We start from the raw sequence: 18947 nt of genomic DNA, 5'->3' as shown, positions 1-18947 counted from the left end.
GCCCCATTCCGGGAAAAGCCCCCCCCGCCCCCCCCCGCATCCCTGCTGCCCCTCTGTGGCCACAGGAGGGCGCCCAAACCCCGTGGGGCGGGGCCCTAGCCCCGAGGAGCTGGCTGTGCCCCCACCTTCCCTCAAGGTCTTAGTCCTCCTCCTCCACTCCCCCACCCTCACCTGGGCAGGGCCAGGCCACCGCTCCCAGCACGGGGTACACCCAGAACTTCTCTCAGCCCCCAGCACCCCCACCGGGCCCCTCCCCAGGTTCGGAGCCTCTGAGGAGGCCCCCGACCCAGCAGCGGGTCAGAGTTCAGGGGTCTGTGCTGAGCACCTGCTGTAGGCAGGCTCTGGGCTAGGCCAGCAGGAATGGAGGCAGGTCCCTGCCTGCAGGGCAGGCACTTGGGTTAGGGGACTCCAGAGGCCCCCGGGAAGGGTCAGGAGGAGGATCAGGAACCCCAGAAGATGCAACCCAGAGGCACCGGGCCGGACATCCAAGACTGGTGGGGCGCCCGTCACACCCCTTCCCAGCCTTCTCTCCGCCACTGAGGGCCCCACAGGTGGAGGGAGGGGGGGAAGCACCGCCATCCCCTGGAGGCACCCCTCCTCTGAGGCCCTCTGGGGTCCCAGGGGTCATCCTCTCCCCTCCTCCACAGGCCCCCTCCCAGCTGGCCCAGCCTGTGCCCCCAGCCCGGCCCCCTCCCCCAGGACGCACTGTCCAGCACCGGCTCCTACGCATGTGCCTGACCCCTGAACTCTCCCAGAGCAGCTGCCCTCTGCCCCATCAGTGTCCCCTGGAGCTGCCCAAGGCCCCTGCGGGGCATCGCGGCCCCTTGGACAGACGTGGGGAAGCCCCACAGCCAGGCAGGCCAGACCCCGCCCTCGGCGCCCGCTTCCCTCCGCCCTCGTCCTGGCTGCCTCCAGCCCAGGGATCCAAGGCCAGACCCCGCAACCCGGCCCCGCCCCCTCCCCGCCCCCCTCCGCAGGGAAAACAAATGGGGCCCCGGGACCTCCCTCCCTCCTTCCCTCCCTCCCTCCCGCCCAGGTGTTTCCGGGACAGGCAGGGGGCGGGGCTGCACCTGGACGGCACCGCCGCCCCCCCCCCCCGCAGTCGCTCCCGGGGAGACGGCCCCCCCCCGCCAGCCTCGCCCCCCGCAGGCCGCACCCACCTACGCAGCACAGCTGCCCGTAGAGGTAGCCCCTGCGGGCGCGCTCGCAGCCCCCGTCCAGCCAGCACGGCCGCTCCAGCAGCGCCTCCCGGGCGGCGAAGGCGCCCCCCGCCCCCCACGTGCCGGCCGCAGCCATGAGTCGGGCCCGGATCGCCCGCCGAGGCGGCCAGCAGCGCGGCGGTGCCTCTGCTCGCAGCCCACGCGCGGAGCCCGGCTCTGCGCTCGCTCCCTCCCCCGCTGCCGGCGGGCGAGCCGCCCAGACCCGAAGAACCTGCCCCTGGTGGGGCGCCCCGCCCAGCACGGGACCGGAAGCCGCACCCCCATGTGGAGGGACAGGACCCTGCTAACCCTGGGGGGCTGAGGACCAAGGGGCCTGGGAACTCGGGGCTGCCCCGGCTCCCAAGGAGGGGAGCCCCCCCCGCCCCCTCCCCTCCGCCCGGGAGCGGGGAACTCCCCGAGAGGAGGCTCCCAGCGGGATGCGCCAGAGGCGGGGGGCGGGGAGACAGGGAGGCGCTGGCGGAGAACAGCCCAAAACGGGGCAAAGACTCGGAGCCCAGGGCGCCGCCGGGCCGCGAGCAGGGAGCAGCCAGGACAGTGGCCGGAGGGGCTCCCCACGGGGGGCAGGACGAGAGTGGGCCGAGGGAGGGAGGGAGGGAGGGAGGGCCGAGCCCAGGGGAGCAGCCCGGCCTGCGCACTGACTGACCGCAGCTGAGTCACCATCCGCTCCCCAGCCCCCCAAAACCACGCCTAGAAGCCCATCCTGACTCAGACCTCAGGGCCAGCGGGCCTGCCAGGGGGTGGCCCGTCACCCCCACCGGGGATGAGGCCCGCACCCCAGGCCGCGCTGGGCGCAGACCCGAGCACACCCTCCCCGTGCCCCTTAGGCGGTCCCTCTGGCCGGCAGCCCGGTCCCCCAGCCCCGCGGGCAGCGGAGGCCGGCCGCGCCGTCCGGAGTCGGGCCGTGCTGTGCGGGGCATGGCCGCCGGGCTGCAGCCCAGAGCGGGTGACTTTGAGCTGGGGCGGGGGGGCAGGGTGCAGCCTGGCTGCCGCCCCGGGCTGTCCTGGGCTCTGGCCGAGGGTGCGGAGGCACCTGCCTCCTTTCGGTGCAGCTCGGCCTCCAGGGGGCGGGGCCTCGGCGGGGCAGGAACCGGCCAGGCACCTGCGGGCCGTGTTGACAGCCGCTCGGGCTCACCGGGTCCCTCGCGGCCGGAGGGCTCCCCGCCCAGGGGGGCTCCCCGCCCAGGGGCGCTCCCGCACTGCCCACGCCGCGCCCAGCGCCAGCCTCATCCCACCGACCACGAGGGAGCGGGCAGGGCGTCGGGTGCGGGTGGGAGGCAGGGGCAACACGGCTTCCCCGCGACCACGTGCAGCGGCTCGGCTCGGGACAGGAAGGGGAGGGACGAGGAAATGCCGGGGCGAGAGGAGGCGGCCCCCGCCCCGCCCCACCTCCCGCTCCCTCCGGCAGGGGCGGCGGCGGCGGCTGGTGACAGCGCCCGGGCAGGGGCGGCGGCTTACCTTCCTCCTCCTGCGCCCGCCGGCGCCCCCTGCGCCACTGCCACACGGCGGCCAGGGTGACGACGTGGCCCGCGACCACCAGGGAGGGGAACAGGCCGCCCGAGGGCTCCATGGCTCGGGGGCCCCCAGGCTGCGTGCGGGCAGAGCTGGCGGAGCTGCCCTCCGGGCCGGGGCGCTGGCTGCGCGAGGCCCGCAGCCCCCTCCCTCCCTTCCCTGCGCCCGGGACCGCCCTGCCCGCAGGACCGCCCTGCAGCACCGCCGGCCGGGCTGGGACTGGTGCGGTCCCTGCACCGACTGGGCTCCCACCGCCTCCGCCCCTCCTCCCTCCCTGTCACTCGGCACCGCTCCCCACCCGGCCTGCCCAGCCCAGCTCAGCTGTCCCTGCGCACAGCTACCGGCTCAAGGTTAGCGGGAGCCTTAACCCCTGTTTACCCACAGCCACACCCGCGGGAGGAGGGGCCTGCGGCGCGGCGTGGGTGACTCCCGGCCAAGAAAGGCACCCCCAGCGCAGCCTCGGCGGCCTCAGCACGGGACACCCCACCCCCACCAGGAGGGTGACCCCAGTCAGTGCTCAAGCACCCCACTCTGCCTCCGAGGGTGCCCCCTGGAGACAGCTGCCAGGCGCCACAGGGGAGGCATGCCAGGGCCCGGCCCCCCCAGCCCCAGGCTTGCAGCTGATCTAACCACCTCAACGACAAGTGGCCCCAGAGTCCCAAGGCCCCCCACACGGGACAGCAAACAGGGCCCAGGGCCGGAGGGAGGGACGGGGGAGGCGGGGATGGCCTGGGCCGGCAGGCGGTGTGCAGGGAAATGGGACAGAGAGAGGCCGCCGGGCTGGGCTCCCACCTACCGGGCACGACCTTCATTGGGGACGGCGGCGAGAGCCCTCGGGGGCAGACGGGAGTGGGTTCGGGTGAGGGAGGGTCACAGGCCCCTCGGAGGCGGCAGAGAGCGGGCAGCGGTGTCGGGAGGGAGGGCACGGGCGTGCGCGGTCAGCGGCGGCGCCTGTGGCCGTGGGGGAGGGGCAGGGTGGGCAGGGGGCCCGAGGGATATAAATATCCGAGGACAAGCAAGGCCCGTCATCTGTCCCGACTTAGAACATGACGTGCAGCACGAGGGCACCGGGGCCTCGGCCTTCCGTGGCCGGTCCGGCTGCGTGGCGCCCCCCGGCCTCAGCCCGGCTCCCACAGCCGAGCTAATAATAAGACGTCTCCTGGCCCAGCGCCGGCCCTAGGGAGTGGGCGTGCACCCCCCCCCCCCCCCGCCCCGCTGAGCAGTCGTGGGGTGCTCTTGGAAAAGGCCACATGGGCAAGGGGTGCGGACAGCCTCCCCAAGGTCACCTGGCCGGCCAGAGACCCACACGGGCATAAACGAGCCCCCCACCAAGGGGCTGTGCCTCCCCACCCCAGGCCACTCCTGGGGTCTGCCCTGCCCCCCCCCCCCCAGGAGCCCGGTCTGTGGAAGGCCCACGCTACATCCTGGACCTCCGTGTGCCCGGGAAACAGGATACGGGGTCACCATCCTGTCCCCCTCCTCCCAGGCCCAGCAGACAGAGGGCTGAGGACTCCACACAGGGTTTCTGTGGCATTTTGTGGCACTTCCCTGTCAAGCACGATCCTATTTAACCCTCACAGAACCCTAGGAAGTGAGTCCTGTCCCAGCATCAGACGGATGAGAAACCGGCACAGAGAGGGCGAGGAGCCGGCCTGCGGGCACACAGTGCGGCTTGAGCCCGGGAGGTCCCTCTGGGGTGCCCGGTCGGTCGGCCTGCAGCCACGCCCAGAAAACCACACGGGGCCGGGGCCGGGGCCTGCTGGGGTCGGGGCGCCTGGCCCACGAGGGAAGGCCCGCTCACTGCTTCAGAAACTCCTGTCTGAGGGGCCTGGCCTGCTGCGGCCAGCTCTGAGGAGCCCATCGGGGCTCAGGGGGCCGGGGCCGGGGCCAGGGCCAGCTCCTGAGGGCGAGGGCAGCCCTCCACGCCCCCCCCCCCCCCCCCCCGCTACACACACACAGAGACCTGGGCCAGGGCCAGCACCTCCATCCCACACCAGACACGCCCTGGGCAGCTCTGAGCGGAAGCCGCACTCATCCTGCATCCCCGAGTTCCAGTCCCCCCACCCCCACCCGGGCCCCAGCCACAAGCCGCCTGGGGAGCCCAGCCCAGTTGGAGGCCTGTCCCCCTCACCCCGCACGCCTGCAGCCCAGCCAGGCCCTGCCCTACCTTGGCCCAGCTGGATCAGCTCCTCCATGCTGTACCTGTCCATGGCGCCGAGCACGGCCAGGCCGCTCCAAGCCCGGGCCGCAGAGAGGAAAGGAAGGGAGGCAGGAAGGAGGGAAGGGGTGGGAGGCCGAGGGAGGGCTCCCCACCCAGCTGGGAGCCCTGGCTCCTCCTCACAGCCACCCCTTAGTCAGAGGGGAGCAGCGCTGAAGCCCGCTGGCCAACGGGTCAGACCAGCCTGGGTGGTGCAGTGGGCCAGCCCACCTGGCCCCAGCCCTCTGAGCCCACAGGCGGGGCCCCGGGGGCACCCGTCTTCCCTCCTGTGCTCTCCTGCCCAGCCCACGCCCCCTCCGCTCACAGCCCCCTGCCCTGGACTCCCCACCCTCAACCCCTCAGCTCCCAGAGCCAGCCCTTCCACTGCCCCTCCCCACGACCAGCTGGGCACAGCCACACCCGTGTCCCTGCCTCAGGGGTCCTCCTCCACGCATGTCCCACCAGCCACTGTGGGACCAGCTGAAAGGCAACCCAAATCCTGCCATACCCCCCCCCCCCGCCCCCGCCCCTCTATCTACAGATACCCTCCAGCACACACAGGACCCAGACGCCAACCTGGGGACTCTCACAAAAAGCTGCCTGGCCAGCCGGCGTGGCTCCGTGGTTGAGCAGCGACCTATGAACCAGGGGGTCACGGTTCGATTCCTGGTCAGGGCACATGCAGGTTTGACACCCCGTGGGGGACGTGCAGGAGGCAGCTGATCGATGATTCTCTCTCATCGTTGGTGTTTCTCTCTCTCCCTCTCCCTTTCTCTCTGAGATCAATAAAAACATATGATTTTTTTAAAAAGCTGACTAGAGCCGTGGTCGGCAAACTGCGGCTCGCGAGCCACATGCGGCTCTTTGGCCTCTTGAGTGTGGCTCTTCCACAAAATACCACGGCCTGGGCGAGTCTATTTTGAAGAAGTGGAGTTAGAAGAAGTTTACGTTTAAAAAATTTGGCTCTCAAAAGAAATGTCCATCGTTGTCCTGTTGGTATTTGGCTGTGGACTAATGAGTTTGCCGACCACTGGGCTGGACCCTAATGTCCCGCAGCCACACCGGGCCCTAGAACAGAGGGAGGCAGCTCCGTGTGCTGACTCAACATCCCCGGAGGGCGGGGCCGTGGGAAGATCAAGGTGCGTAGCGGGTGGGAGCCCACGGGCAACGCGCACACCGCTCAGATGGCGCCTTTTCTCTATAAATGTCTGGCTTCATGTAGGATTTTGGAGACAGGCGAAAGTGCGGCTGCTTTGAGATGTAAATGAAGTTCGTTTATGGAACCCATCCCACCCCACAAAGCAGGCCCACACTGGTAGCCAGGGCCACGGGCCCTCCCACTGCTTGCCTGCCGGCCGGCCGCCAGGCCTCCCTGTCCCACCCTCGGCTAAGCAGGACCCTCCTCATCGGTCAGGGCTCAGCTCAGGGCGCCTCCTCCGAGGGGCCCTCCTGGATTGCTCCTAAAAGCTGCCCTTTCATCCAAAGGGTGGGGCTTCCCTGGGCCAGGGGCTCGGTCTGGGTCCGGCTGGCATGTGGGTGACAGAGTTGGTAGAGACCTTCCCACACGGAGGAGCAAACCACCAGGGCACAGGGCGGGGCTGGGGGTCACGTGTGACTGACCTGCAGCGACCAGGGCTCCCCGGCCAGGGCTGGATGGACGGAGGCGGCCCATTTGACCCAGGTCATTCTAGGAACCAGTGCAGTCGGCCCACGAGCTCCTGACCTCGCCCTCTGCCAACTCGAGGGAGGCAGTGCCCGGGGGAAGGCGTTGCGGGCTCCCTACTTGACCATCTTTAAAGCTGCAGCCCGGCCAGCGTGGCTCAGGGGCTGAGCGTCGACCTATGAACCAGGAGGTCACAGTTTGATTCCCAGTCAGGGCACATGCCCAGGTTGTGGGCTCGATTCCCAGTGGGGGGCGTGCAGGAGGCAGCCCATCCATGATTCTCTCTCATCATGGATGTCTCTCTCTCTCTCTCCCTCTCCCCTCCTCTCTGTAATCAATAAAAATAAAATAAAAATTTAAAAAAAGCTCTGAGAAGTGGAGGTTCCAGGTGTCGGCCCACGTGGGGAGCCCTCACTCACGACCTGCAGACGACCAGGAAGCATCGTGCCACACCCTGGGACGGAGAGAGGGGCCGCGGTCCTGGGCTGGGCCTGAGGGACGAGGGGAAGGAGGGGCCCACACCCTCGGCCCTGACTCAGCCGGGGCTGGAGCTCATTTCCTGTTGGAAACTCTGGGCTGCCGCAGGGAAGGGAGAACTGAGTCACCCCGTCAGGACTGGGGTGCCCTCCCTGCCCACGGCGGCCACACCCAGTCCCCCTCGGCTCTGCGGCCAAATGCCTGCCCAGCAGCCCAGCGGTCCAACCTGGCCCGGATGAGGAAGGAGGAGGGAAAAGGAGGGAGGGGATCTGGGTCCCCACACCAGGACCAGAGACGGGGGAGCGGGGGGTCTGCAAACCACGGAGGCACGGGGGTGCGGCGAGGGAAGGCCGGGGTAGACGGCCCTGGGCGGGGATCTGGCCCCCCGCTGCTGTCAGTGCTGACCAGTCACTGCTGGCCGGCTGCCTGACCGAGCGCCTTCCTCTCCTTATGGGAACAGGCATCCCATGGCCAGGAGCTGGAGAGCCCACAGGAGAGCCAGAGGCGGCCCCTGAACCCCCGCATCCCACCAGACTGCTCAGGGGGGTTCCCACAGCACAGACCCGGTGGGTCCGGGGACTCCTTCTCCACACCTGGGTTCCATGACCCCCATTCACCTGGCAAATTCCTGCCCCCCGAATCCAGGCCCCCTTCCCAGCCCCTCAGATGTCAATTCCTCCCCAGGCGTCGGGACACAACGAGGGAAGCAGGGTCCAGCCTGCCTGATGCTGGGGGGCCTGGGCCACCACGTCAGCCCCAAGGCCAGTGAGCTCCCGAGTGCACGGCACCCACGGACCCACCCCCCTGGTCCGGTCAGCACAGGTGCTCAGGGACAGAGGATGCTGCAGAGCAGGGCACAGCCAGGGGCCTGTCCCATCCTCTGAGACCACAAAGGACCCGCCTCGGTGTGGGGCTGGGCCCCCTGCCCGCCGGTGTGCTCCTGCCTGGGGTCTGCTCATCTCCCCCACCCGAGGCCGCCCCCTAGGCCATCACCAACCCCAAGCCGGGCAAACACCCGTCACAACATCTGAGCCACAAGACCCCGCGGGCAGGGGTCACCCCCACTGGACAGCCGCGAGGCTCAGAAAGGGCAGGCAGGCTGCCCGGCCGCACTGCTGGACAGAGCCACAGCCCACGCATCCAGCACCTTCTCTGGATGCGCCGCCAGGAACAGAGGCGGCCGAGGGGCAGCCAGGCCTGGGCGAGGGCAGGGCTGGCGGACAGCTGGTCCTGCCAGTCCAGGGCCACAAGCCCCACCCCGCGCCCCAGGCTGTGCTTGGGGACCGGCTGGCAGGCGCCCATGTGCTCCTCCTTGGCCTACCCACCCAGGTCCTCAAGCCAGGGGGAGGAGCCACGTGGCCCGACACCAGGGCACCCAGCACCCTCAGGCACAGAGAGCACCCCCTGCTGGCGGGAGCAAAGCCCCCACCTGTGCTACACACCCCCCCAGCCCCCCAGGTCCAGGCCCCAGCTCCCCCTCCCTTCCCCATGGCTGGGGCCAGTATGCAGCTGACCTGTGGCCGGGGCAGGCTCCGGGCCAGGCCTCGCCAGGGCTCCGGGGGTGGCGGCGGGCACCACGGGGGGCTCGGGGGCCCCCTCCTCGGGCTGCTTCCGGCGGTAGACCCTCCGCTCCTCACCGACGGGATCCTCGGGAGGCGGGTGTCCCCGCTTGGGTGGGCAGCCCAAGGGACCCTGCACGGCCTGCACGTGGGGGGCGCGGCGCGCTGGCATCACCATGGCGACAGGGCGGCGCACGCGCTGCAGCGAGGCGGGCACGATCTCGGGCGGCAGGTGCAGGTACTGGCGCAGGTGGGCCACGCCCTCGTTGGTGAGGTACCAGTAAAAGTGGCGCCAGGCAAAGGTCTCCCGCACCAGCCCCCGGGCCCGCAGGGAGGCCATGGCCCGCATGACCTGCAGGTTGGTGACGCCGGGCACGTGGGGGTGCAGGCTGCGGGGCCGCCGGTCCTTCTTGGCCACCATCACGCCCTCCCGGAACAGCACCTCGTAAATGGCCCTCAGCTGGTCCAGGGCCATGAGCATGCCCGCCACCATGGCTGCGGAGGGCGCGGGCGGGGCACAGGGAGGAGGCCGACAAGGCTCTTCGGCAAAGGGAGCAGCAGGGGCCTGGGGCGGCAGGCGGGTGGGCAGGCCTGGTGCTGGGCTCGGGGCCTGGGCTCCGGACCTGAGGCTCTGGCGCCGGCTGCCTGGCTCCTGCGATTCCTGATTCCTGCCGGCACTTGGGCCTGCCCACCGCCTGGGGAGCCTCCCGCCCGCCTGCCCTCCCTCCAGGACGCCCAGGCCGGCCCCCTCTGACTCAGCAGCATCGCCGGCCCCTCCCACCCGCAGCACCGAGGGCCCCTAGGAGAGTGGGGGCACCTCGCTGTGGCAGCCACCCCCGGGGCAGCCCCCGTTCCCTCCCTCCCGGGCCACTCAGCTCCATCGTCAGAAATTACATCAGTTTCTAAACACTTCCTTCAAGGTCCCCCGGCCGGGGGGAGGGGGAGGGACAGGAGTAGCTAGGGACCAAGACTCTCCAAGTGGGCAGAGGGAGTGGGGGGCAGAGGGCAGGAGGGGACCCGACACAGGGTGGTGGCCCCAGGGCTTCACGGGCTCGCAAGATCTAAAGCCGGTGCCGGGTGAGGTCTGCGGGGAGGGCGGGCCGGGGTCTGGGGGAAGAGGACTAAGGGAACCCCAGGGCAGCCACTCAGCACATGGTCAGGAGGGCTGCGGGCGCGGCTGGCTGCTGTCCATCACGCAGCCCCCACTCGGGCCAGGGTGAGACAATGGCCACCCTATTTAAAACTTCCCAGGCCGGTCCAGGCAACCCGGGAACAAGGGGCCCCCGGGAGCAGGGTGGGGGCTCTGCATTCCCCGCCCCACAGGCCAGCTGTCGGAGGCCAGAAACATTCAGCTGCCACCGGGAATCAAAGTCACCGAGTCCCGCCGCCCCAGGCCCAGGGCCCCTGGCCGCCACGCACACCCGCTCCGAGTGCCGCCGGAGAGCCGCCGGGCAGAGGCTGGTCAGAGGAGCGCCACAGAGCAGGGAGGGTCGGGCCCCAAGCGGAAGGGGACCCAGCACAGGGCGGGGGGAGGGCAGTGGCTCCCCACGAGGGCCCCGGCGTCTGGCCCAGCCACACCCATCAGCCGCCTCCGGGCCCCAGGACTGAGGCTCCACCATGGCCACCCTGTGCCACCCCATCCCTCCCAACACCCAGTCCCCAACACAGCGATGCTTCCACCCACACGGACCCACTCCCGGATCTGCGGGCTCCCCTCCCCCAGGCGGACACACCCATTCCCACCAAGCGCCCAGCCCGGGAACTGATTATAAATAGGCGGGTGGGGTGGGGATCCCGAGGTAGGAGGCGCCTGCGGCTGCGGCTGCTGCAGCCAAGAGGCAGCGCGTGGGGCAGGTTTATGCAGCCGTTGCTATGGCACCACCGAGCCTGCTGCAAACACACACACACACACACACACACACACACACACGCAAACACACACACACACACACACACACACACGCACATACACGGAGCAGCGCGAGGCAGGAGCGGCGGTGGAAACTGGAGGCACAGCCAAGCGTCCCACAGCCCTGCCCGCCAGCGCCCCGCGGCCACGCTCCCCCCACAGGCGGGAGGCGCCAGCCCGGGAGGTGGAGCTCGGACTCCCCGCCACCAGGGCTGTGGCTTCCGGAGCCCACACCGCTGTGGTCCAGGCCAGCACTCGGGCCGGTGGCCCAGCCCTGGACCCAAAGCAAGCCCACCCCCCGAGCCTGTCCCTGAGTCCTCTCAGGGTCCCCGTGTGCACCCCACAGCCCCACACTGCCCGCCTGCCCTCCCTCATGGCCGCCCCACACATCCCCGCTCTCTTCCTTTTTTTTTTTTTTAATATATTTTATTGATTTTTTTACAGAGAGGGAGAGGGAGAGAGAGTTAGAAACATCGATGAGAGAGAAACATTGATCAGCTGCCTCCTGCACTCCCCCCACTGGGGATGTGCCCGCAACCAGAGTACATGCCCTTGACGGGAATCGAACCCGGGACCCTTCAGTCCGAAGGCCGACGCTCTATCCACTGAGCCAAACCGGTCAAGGCCCCGCTCTCTTCCTGCAACTGATTCCCCGACCTGAGCTCCCCACCGAGCCAACCAGGCCCCCCTCCCCGAGCGACGCCCAGCCACAGCCAAGGCTCGGACCTAAGACCTCCACACTCAGGCGGGGTCTGCGGCCGGCCCAGCAGGAGGGGCGGTCACTCGGGGCTCCGGGGAGAGGGGGGCGGTCACTCGGGGCTCCGGGGAGGGGGCGGGGCGCGGTGGGGAATCCCCTGCCTCCCACGCGCCCCGAAGGAGGGGGGAGAGGGGAGGAGCCCTGAGGAGCCAGGAGCAAGAAGTTCCCGGCCTGCCACGCCCCCGCCCCGCCCCCGCCCCCCGCCCTCCCGCCGAGCTGGGGGGACGCCCCTCTCCGCCCCGCCCCCCCTGCGGGTCCGCAGCCGCAGTTGCTGATTCAGCACCAGGAGGGCCAGGCCCGCAGCGATGGCCCCCGGCCCGCCCTCCGGCCCTGCAGGTTTCCAGAGCAACCAGCCCGGGCCCTCGGGCAGCCCGGCCACCCCGCCCGGAACAAAGAGCCGCGGTGTGGGCTCGCCCGGGGCCCGCCGGCCTGGCGCCTCTGCACGGGGATCCCCGGGCCCTGCCTGGCCCCGCGCCCCTCGGACGCTGGCCGGTGGGGTGGCGGCGGCCCTGGGCTCCGGGAGTCCGGTAGGGGAGCAGGGGCCGCCCCGCTGCAGAAGCCCGCTCCCTCCTCCGCCCCGCCCCGCCCCGCGGAAGCCGCCCCGCCCCCGACGCACGGCCGGGCTTCAGGGCAGCGGCGGGAGGCGCCCCCGGCCAGTCCCGGGCGGACCCCACCCCTGGTGGTGCCCTGACGGGGCCGGGGCCTGAGGTCTCCGCGCTCCGGCTCCAGCTCCAGCGCCCCATCCCCGAAGTTGTCCCTGCAGCCGCCCCTGACCCCGGCCCTGCGGGGGCTGCACCCCACCCGAGGTCACTGCACCCCATGCCTGGCCCGCGCACCCCAGCTCGGCCCGGCCCGGCCTGCACCTTTGAGGGAGCTGATCTCGTGCTGGATGGCTCGCGAGGGGTCCATGTCTCCGGCGGCACCGAGGGCGGCCTCGTAGCCGCCACGCAGAGTCCAGCCCCGCACTGTGCTGCCCGGGCCAGAGCCGCAGCCGGGGGAGGAGGCGGGGGCCGGGGCGGGGCCTGGTGGCCTGGGCGGGGCTTCAGCGGATCGATGCCGGGCAAGGCCGCGGGCGTGCTCCCAGCCAGCCCCTGCGTCCCCTCCCACCCCCACCTCCCAGGCGTCTAACCCCAACTCCGGCCGCATGGCCAGGACCGCCCGCCTGGTCCAGGCGCATTCCCGGCCCTCAGGGCCCTCTGGGCGCCGTGCACCCGTCCCTCCTGCACAAGTCACCCACCGGCCTCCACGTGCCGCCAGCCAGCACTCTGGGTGAGAAGGTGGATCCCACCAGGGCAGGGGCGAGGCCTGCCCGCGGTCATGCCCCTCATCACCACGATCCATGCCCACCCCACCCCACCCCCGTGGTGATGCCCCTGCCCTGCCCCGCACCCCGGCCCCTCCTCTGGCACCCTCCTCCACCCACATGCTCCTGTGGGCCGCCTCACCCTGGCCTACGACTCAAGACGCCCTCCACACGCTCACTCCTAAGATGGAAGTCCCTCCAGCCTCCCGCCCGCACCCAGCCTCTGCACTCAGCCAGCCGTCCATCACCTCCCAGGGCCAGGGCCAGGCCGGGGTGCAGGGCACAGAAGCCTTGCTCTCTGGGCGATGGACCCCCTTTCCGCCTCCTGCCAGGCCCACCCTCTGCGTTCCCTCCCTTGCAGCGTCTCTAACCCGGAGACGCTTGTCTGGGCGGAGGGGCGGCTGTCTCATCCCCGGACTCCGGGCCTGGACCCCGGGAAAGGAAGGGATACCTTCCTGCAGGTCAAGGGTCACGTACTTCCCAGGAAGGCTCCTGACAGAGCTTCACTCGCGAATAAGAGAGAAGGCCTGCCCGGCCGGTATAACGCCGAGGTTAGAGCGCCGGCCACGCACCAAAGGGTCACGGGTTCGATTCCCAGTCAGGGCGTGTGCGGGAGGCAACCAATGCATGGGTCTCCTCACATCGATGTTTCTCTCTCTCTCTCCCCTTCTTCCCTCTCCCATTCTCTCAAAAAAAAAAAATCAATGGGAAAAATATTCTCGGGTGAGGATTAAGAAAAAAAAAGGAAAATATGTATGCTGACCTCAAAAATGCTGACAACTCATCTGACAAAAAGGCATCAACACTTCTTGTAAGAAGTGGCCAGTACTCTAGGAAAGAGGACGAGCTGGTAACCCCAGAACAGACGTCCCCCCCAAAACCGAGACCCCCCCGGGGCCACACAGGCACGAGACACGGCAGGTCTGGGGGTGCCAGTGGGGAGCAAGCCAGTGCCCCTCAGCTCGGCCTTAAGGGCCCTCGGCTGGAGGCCAGGCCCCCCTGGGCCCTCGGCGGTAGGCAGCCAGCCTCGGCTCTGCCTGTGGGTGGACCCCGGTGAGCGGGGCCGTGGGAGGCCGCTGGGGACGCTGTGAGGCTGAGGACTGGGACTGCACTCTCTCAGCACCCAAACAAGCCACGCTGACCTCCTGTCTGCACCCACAAAAGAGCCCACTTCTGAGGCCCAAGGGCTTTCTTACGGGCCAGCAACAGGGGGGGGGGGGCTGGTGGAGGTGGGGCAGGGGGATGGGGGGCCCCTCATCAGCCATTCGAGATAGAAAGTCCTGTGGCCCGGCCGGTGTGGCTCAGTGCTTGAGCGTCAACCCATGAACCAGGAGATCGCTGGTTCGATTCCTGGTCAGGGCACATGCCTGGCTTGTGGGCTCCATCCCGTGTGGGGCATGCAGGAGGCAGCCAATCGATGTCTCTATTTCTCTATCCTTCTCCCTTCCTCTCTCTAAAATCAATAAAAACATCTATATATATAAAAGGCTAAGCGACCATCCCATCCGAATGGACGACTGAACAGGCTGCATGGGGCGACCAGGCCAGCAGGGGGGCCAGTTAGGTGCAATCAGGCAGGCAGGCAGGTGAGCAGTTAGAAGCCAGTGGTCCTGGATTGTGAGAGGGATGTCCGACCGTGGATCGGGCCTAAACCGGCAGTCGGACATCCCCCGAGGGGTCCCGGATTGGAGAGGGTGCAGGCTGGGCTGAGGGGACCCTCCCCCCTCCCGTGCACAAATTTCGTGCACCGGGCCTCTAGTTTAAAAAATAAAGTACTGTGGAATGTGATGACTGAAAACCAGTAGGAACTTAAGGGCAGAAAGCCAGCATCACACAGGAACACAGGGACCCGGGGGAAAGTGACCTCCAGAAGGTCCGGCCCCACAGGGCCACCAGCGCTCCCCACGGTCACCGACGCATTTGCCAAAACTGTGATTCGGACCCACCTGCCGCGGCCCCGCCGGACGGCCCCCCTCTGCCCACCACCTCGCTGCACACTCAGTGTTGTCGGGGAAGCGCTCAGGCAGGGAGCGGCGGGCGTGGGGAGGAGAACATCTGAGAGACATAACGGTATTTGAACAGAGAATCCTCGCCCAACTCTACTGAGTCCCCTCCTGACGGCCCCTCCCCACCCACACGCGTGGGCTCAATGTTCCCCGATTCCTGTGTGTCCTCTGGAATTTCTTTATGGAACATCGGGCAACATGAACGGGATTCTTGGTTTTCCCCTTTTTAAAAATATCTTTTTTATTGATTTCAGAGGGGAAGGGAGAGGGAGAGAGCGCGAAACACCAATGATGAGAATAATTGATCAGCTGCCTCCTGCACGGCCCCCAATGGGGATCGAGCCCGCAACCCGGGCATGTGCCCTGACTGGGAATCGAACCCCAAACCGTGACCTCCTGGTTCATAGGTCGACGCTCAACCACTGAGCCACGCCGGCTGGGCAATGGTTTCCCCCCTTTTAACACAAAATGTGGCGCCTCACACACACCCCGCGCCTGGGCGTGCAGCACGCGGCCCCTCCCTCCAGTGCCGCCTGGCGCCTGGGCAGGCGCTTTCCGATCTGACAGACACACCCACTGGCCCGTTTCCCACAGCTGCACCACCACCCAGAAATCCAGGATTGGGGACCTCTGCCAGTCTGAGGGGTGAACTCGGGAATCCGGGTGGAGATAAAGCCGACATTGTGTGTACCCTTTGACCCAGAAATCCCGTGTGTAACAACTGTCGCAGTCACGCACAGCAACCCAGCTACAAAACTGTTCGCACCGGCAGTTTCTAATCCCAGAGAATAAAACAAAACAGAAATGACCTTAATGTTCTACGACAGGGGGTTTGCCTAAATAATGACAGGGTTACCATTTAGGGGACTATTATATTGTAAGTTAATGTTGTAGAAAGATGTCCAATTAGCAGTAAGTAAAAAGAAGTTATGTGTGTCTACAATATTTCATCATCAGCCCAGCCGGCGTGGCTCAGTGGTTGAGCATCAACCTGTGAACCAGGAGGTCACGGTTTGAGTCCCGGTCAGGGCACATGCCCTGGTTGTAAGCTTGAACCCCAGTAAGGGGCATGCAGGAGGCAGCCGATCACTGATTCTCTCTCATCATTGATGTCTCCATCTCTCTCTCCCTCTCCCTTCCTCTCTGAAATCAATAAAAATATTTTAAAAGGTTATCTTTGCCTTAAGCAGGCCCTGTTCTTAAATTTTTAAATCATATTTAATTACAAATAAATTACATTATATGACAAAACACTGTGCACATTTTTGAAATCCTCACCGGAGGATATGTTTATCGATCTGAGAGAGAGAGAGAGGAAGGAAGAGAGAGAAAGAGAGAAACATCAATGTGAGAAACATTGATCAGTTGCCTCCCATACATGCCCCGACAGGGGATCGAACCCACAACCTACTTTTGTGCCCCCACTGAGATCCCAACCCTCAACCTTTTGGTGCAAGGGATGATGCTCCAACCAACTGAGCCACCTGGCCAGAGCACAATGTGCACATTTTAAAAAAACAACAAACAGCCGGGCCAGTGTGGCTCAGTGGTTGAGCGTCGACCTGTGAACCAGGAGGTCACAATTCCATTCCCGGTCAGGGCACATGCCTGGCTTGCGGGCTCGATCCCCAGTGTGGGGCGTGCAGGAGGCAGCCGATCAATGATTCTCTTTCATCATTGATGTTTCATTCTCTCGCCCTCTCCCTTCCTCTCTAAAGTCAATAAAACACACACACACACACAAAACAAAAAGATGTGGAAGTTTTACCGAACATCAACCAAACCAGTGCAGGGTCAGTGGGGAGGGCATTGAATGGTGGCCCCCAAAAGGTAAGTTCACGTCTAAACCCCTGGTACCTGTCACTGTGATCTTATTTGGAAGCTAGTGGCCCGGTGCACGGATCCGTGCACATTGAAAGGAAATTAATTAGAAGAAATATTGTAATATCGTTATTCGCGCTTTCTCTATAATAGAAGTGTCAACCAAATTCACGATCGTCAATGACAGATGGAAACACATGCGTGCGATTGGCACCAGTGAGAGCTTTATATGTATCGAACATGTGCGAGTCAACTTAGCCTTTTATACGTATAGAATAAACTTGCTTAATCAGACCTGCTTTCTGATGTAGCTAAGCTTTTTCCAGCCCCGTGAAGCACCCCAACTTCTCTTTCAGGTAATTGTCAGCAACACAGCAGTCAATATCAACACGAAGCAGATTATTGTTGTAGATCACGCAGGGAGAACAAAGGGTGAAATATTTAACTGCAGCCGTGTTTGACTATAATCTGCGCAGTGAGAAAACCTGAAGTCATTGTCAAGGTCCACCATTTCTTACTTCTTTTCAGTGGGGTCAAGTTTCTAAACTTTCTAAATCTCTATTTTCTGGCTAATGAAAAGAAAACAGGATTCCACCGAGTCTCCTATCTACCTACTCCAGGACTTCTGTGAGGATCAAATGAGATGAGGTACAGGAAACCCTTCACAGACATTTGGTTAAATTGTAAAATGTTTGCACCTGGCTATAGAGCAAGTCGTGTTCCTGAGCTGAAGAAACCCAAGGAGGCTAGTTGCTAGGGAGAGGAAGCTGGGCGTTGCTACGTGATGTCATTACCCTGTGCCCACAGCTACCGTTTCCAGGCTGGGCTGGGTGTGGGTCGCATTTTGTGCCATGGGGTCTTGGCAGCATTGGCTGCGATTTGGTGGGGTGTCGCTCCGGGGTGGTGGCAGGGCCTGTGTCCCACTTGGGGGAAGCCGAGTGTGGCTTTGTGGGCGCCAGGTCTGTGGTGCCAGTGCATGTCATGGCAGCTCCTGCGTTGAGCGTCTGTCCCCTGGTGGTCAGTGTGCGTCATAGCGGCCAGTCGGACAGTCGGACACTTAGCACGTTAGCCTTTTATATATACAGATAGGGCCTTTGCAACCGTAATTACAGATCTTGGGCGATCACCCTGGATTGGTTGGCGGGCTCTAAATCTCACGACAAGTGTCCTCATAAGACAGAGAAGAGGAGACACGCAGGGAAGCCATGTGAAGACGGGGGCGGAGATTGTAGGGATGTAGCCACAAGCCAAGGAATGCCAAGGGCCACCAGGAGCTGGGAGAGGCCAGGAAGGTTCTAGAGCCTTCCGAGAAAGCACAGCCCTGCTGACACCGTGATTTTGGACCTCTGGCCTCCGGAACCGTGAGAGAATCCGTTTCTGCTGTCTTAGCCCCTGTCGCTCTGTCACGCCGCCCAGGGACGCAGCTCTGGGGTGAGTCCTGCGGCAGCAGGAACAGTGAGGCTCATTGTATCTCTGGATACTTAATCCCCTGCCTGTTTCATGAGCTTCCCATGTAGTCATTCATTTACTCAGAGAAGAGAACAAAGATACGTTTCAAAAGGTCAGCATACACACGCATTGAAAACCAAAAAGAACAGAATAAGGATGACAGTCGCCTCGTGCTCACAGACACCTGCTGGGGACCCCACGCTCGGCTTTCCACCAGCTGCCCGCCCCTCTGTGGTCCAGAACCCAGCTGACCCCCACCCCACTGTCCTTCTAGGTCCTCCCTCTCCCGCGGCTTTGGCCCTGGACCTGCCCCACCCAGGAGCCGAGTGGGCAGCAGGTGCCCGTCCTCTTCCTGGCCCAGGCCCCTCTGCCGAGCTCCCCGAAACGAGAGGGAGGTGAAGGTGTGCAGGCCCTGCAGGCTGGCGCCCCAAGTCTTCCCCGAGACCCATTCCTCGCCGCCCCTGAAAACACTTCCTGGCTCCCCCTCCACCCAGCCCACCAGCACCCATGGCCCCACCAGGCACCCAGCCCTGCACCTCCCTGCCCCCTGTGGGCCTGCCCCTGGGCACTGCCCTTGGCCCCAGGCCGTGGTGTGTCTAGGCACCGGGGCCGCCTGCACCGTCCCTCCCTGGCCTCCTTGCGTCCCTTCCCACAGCTCTCAGATCCCGGCCCCTGCTCCCAGCTCCCCCCAGGCTCCTCCATGGAAAAGACTGAAGGTGGACCCCTACCTCCTACCACTCGCAATTATTAATTCAAAACGGATCAAATGCCTAAACACAGGAGCTAAAACTATAAAACTCCTGAAAAACAAACAGCCGTACATCTTCACGACTTTGGAATAGGCAATAAAACCAGAAGCACTAGCAACCAAGAAAAAAAAAATAAAGTGGGCTCATGTGATGAAGCATGCAAAGGACACACGCAGGAAGTAAACACGCAACCTGCAGCACCAGGTCACGTTTCTGAAAATCGCCCGTCTGCTCAGGGCTCGCATCAGGAACCCATAAAGGGCACGCACAGCCCACTCAGATAAAAATCCCAATTTAAAGGTGGACAAAGGGTCGGGCAGGCGGGGGT

At 65.5% G+C, this 18947-nt stretch overlaps 1 protein-coding gene across 8 annotated transcripts in view; it reads right to left on the bottom strand.

Moving 5' to 3' along the window:
- Positions 1-18947, bottom strand: part of PLEC (plectin) — a 56175-nt gene that overhangs the window by 25218 nt on the left and 12010 nt on the right. Inside the window, exon 1 of one of the 8 annotated variants that reach the window (XM_079796190.1) lies at positions 12155-12310. The exons of 4 other annotated variants lie outside the window; for them this stretch is intronic. In XM_079796190.1, coding sequence (XP_079652316.1) covers positions 12155-12200 — 46 coding nt within the window. In that variant the 5' untranslated portion in view covers positions 12201-12310. Of the gene's footprint in view, positions 1-1160; positions 1384-2675; positions 2961-8580; positions 9339-12154; positions 12311-18947 lie in introns of those variants that run through there. 3 more of the 8 variants (XM_079796183.1, XM_079796188.1, XM_079796186.1) reach the window with 3 other exon arrangements.

Source organism: Cnephaeus nilssonii, assembly GCF_951640355.1.
Source record: "Cnephaeus nilssonii genome assembly, chromosome: 18".
Classification (NCBI taxonomy): Eukaryota; Metazoa; Chordata; class Mammalia; order Chiroptera; family Vespertilionidae; genus Cnephaeus; species Cnephaeus nilssonii.
The sequence above is the reverse complement of the archived record's forward strand: the minus strand, read 5'-3'. Positions and strand labels throughout refer to the sequence as shown.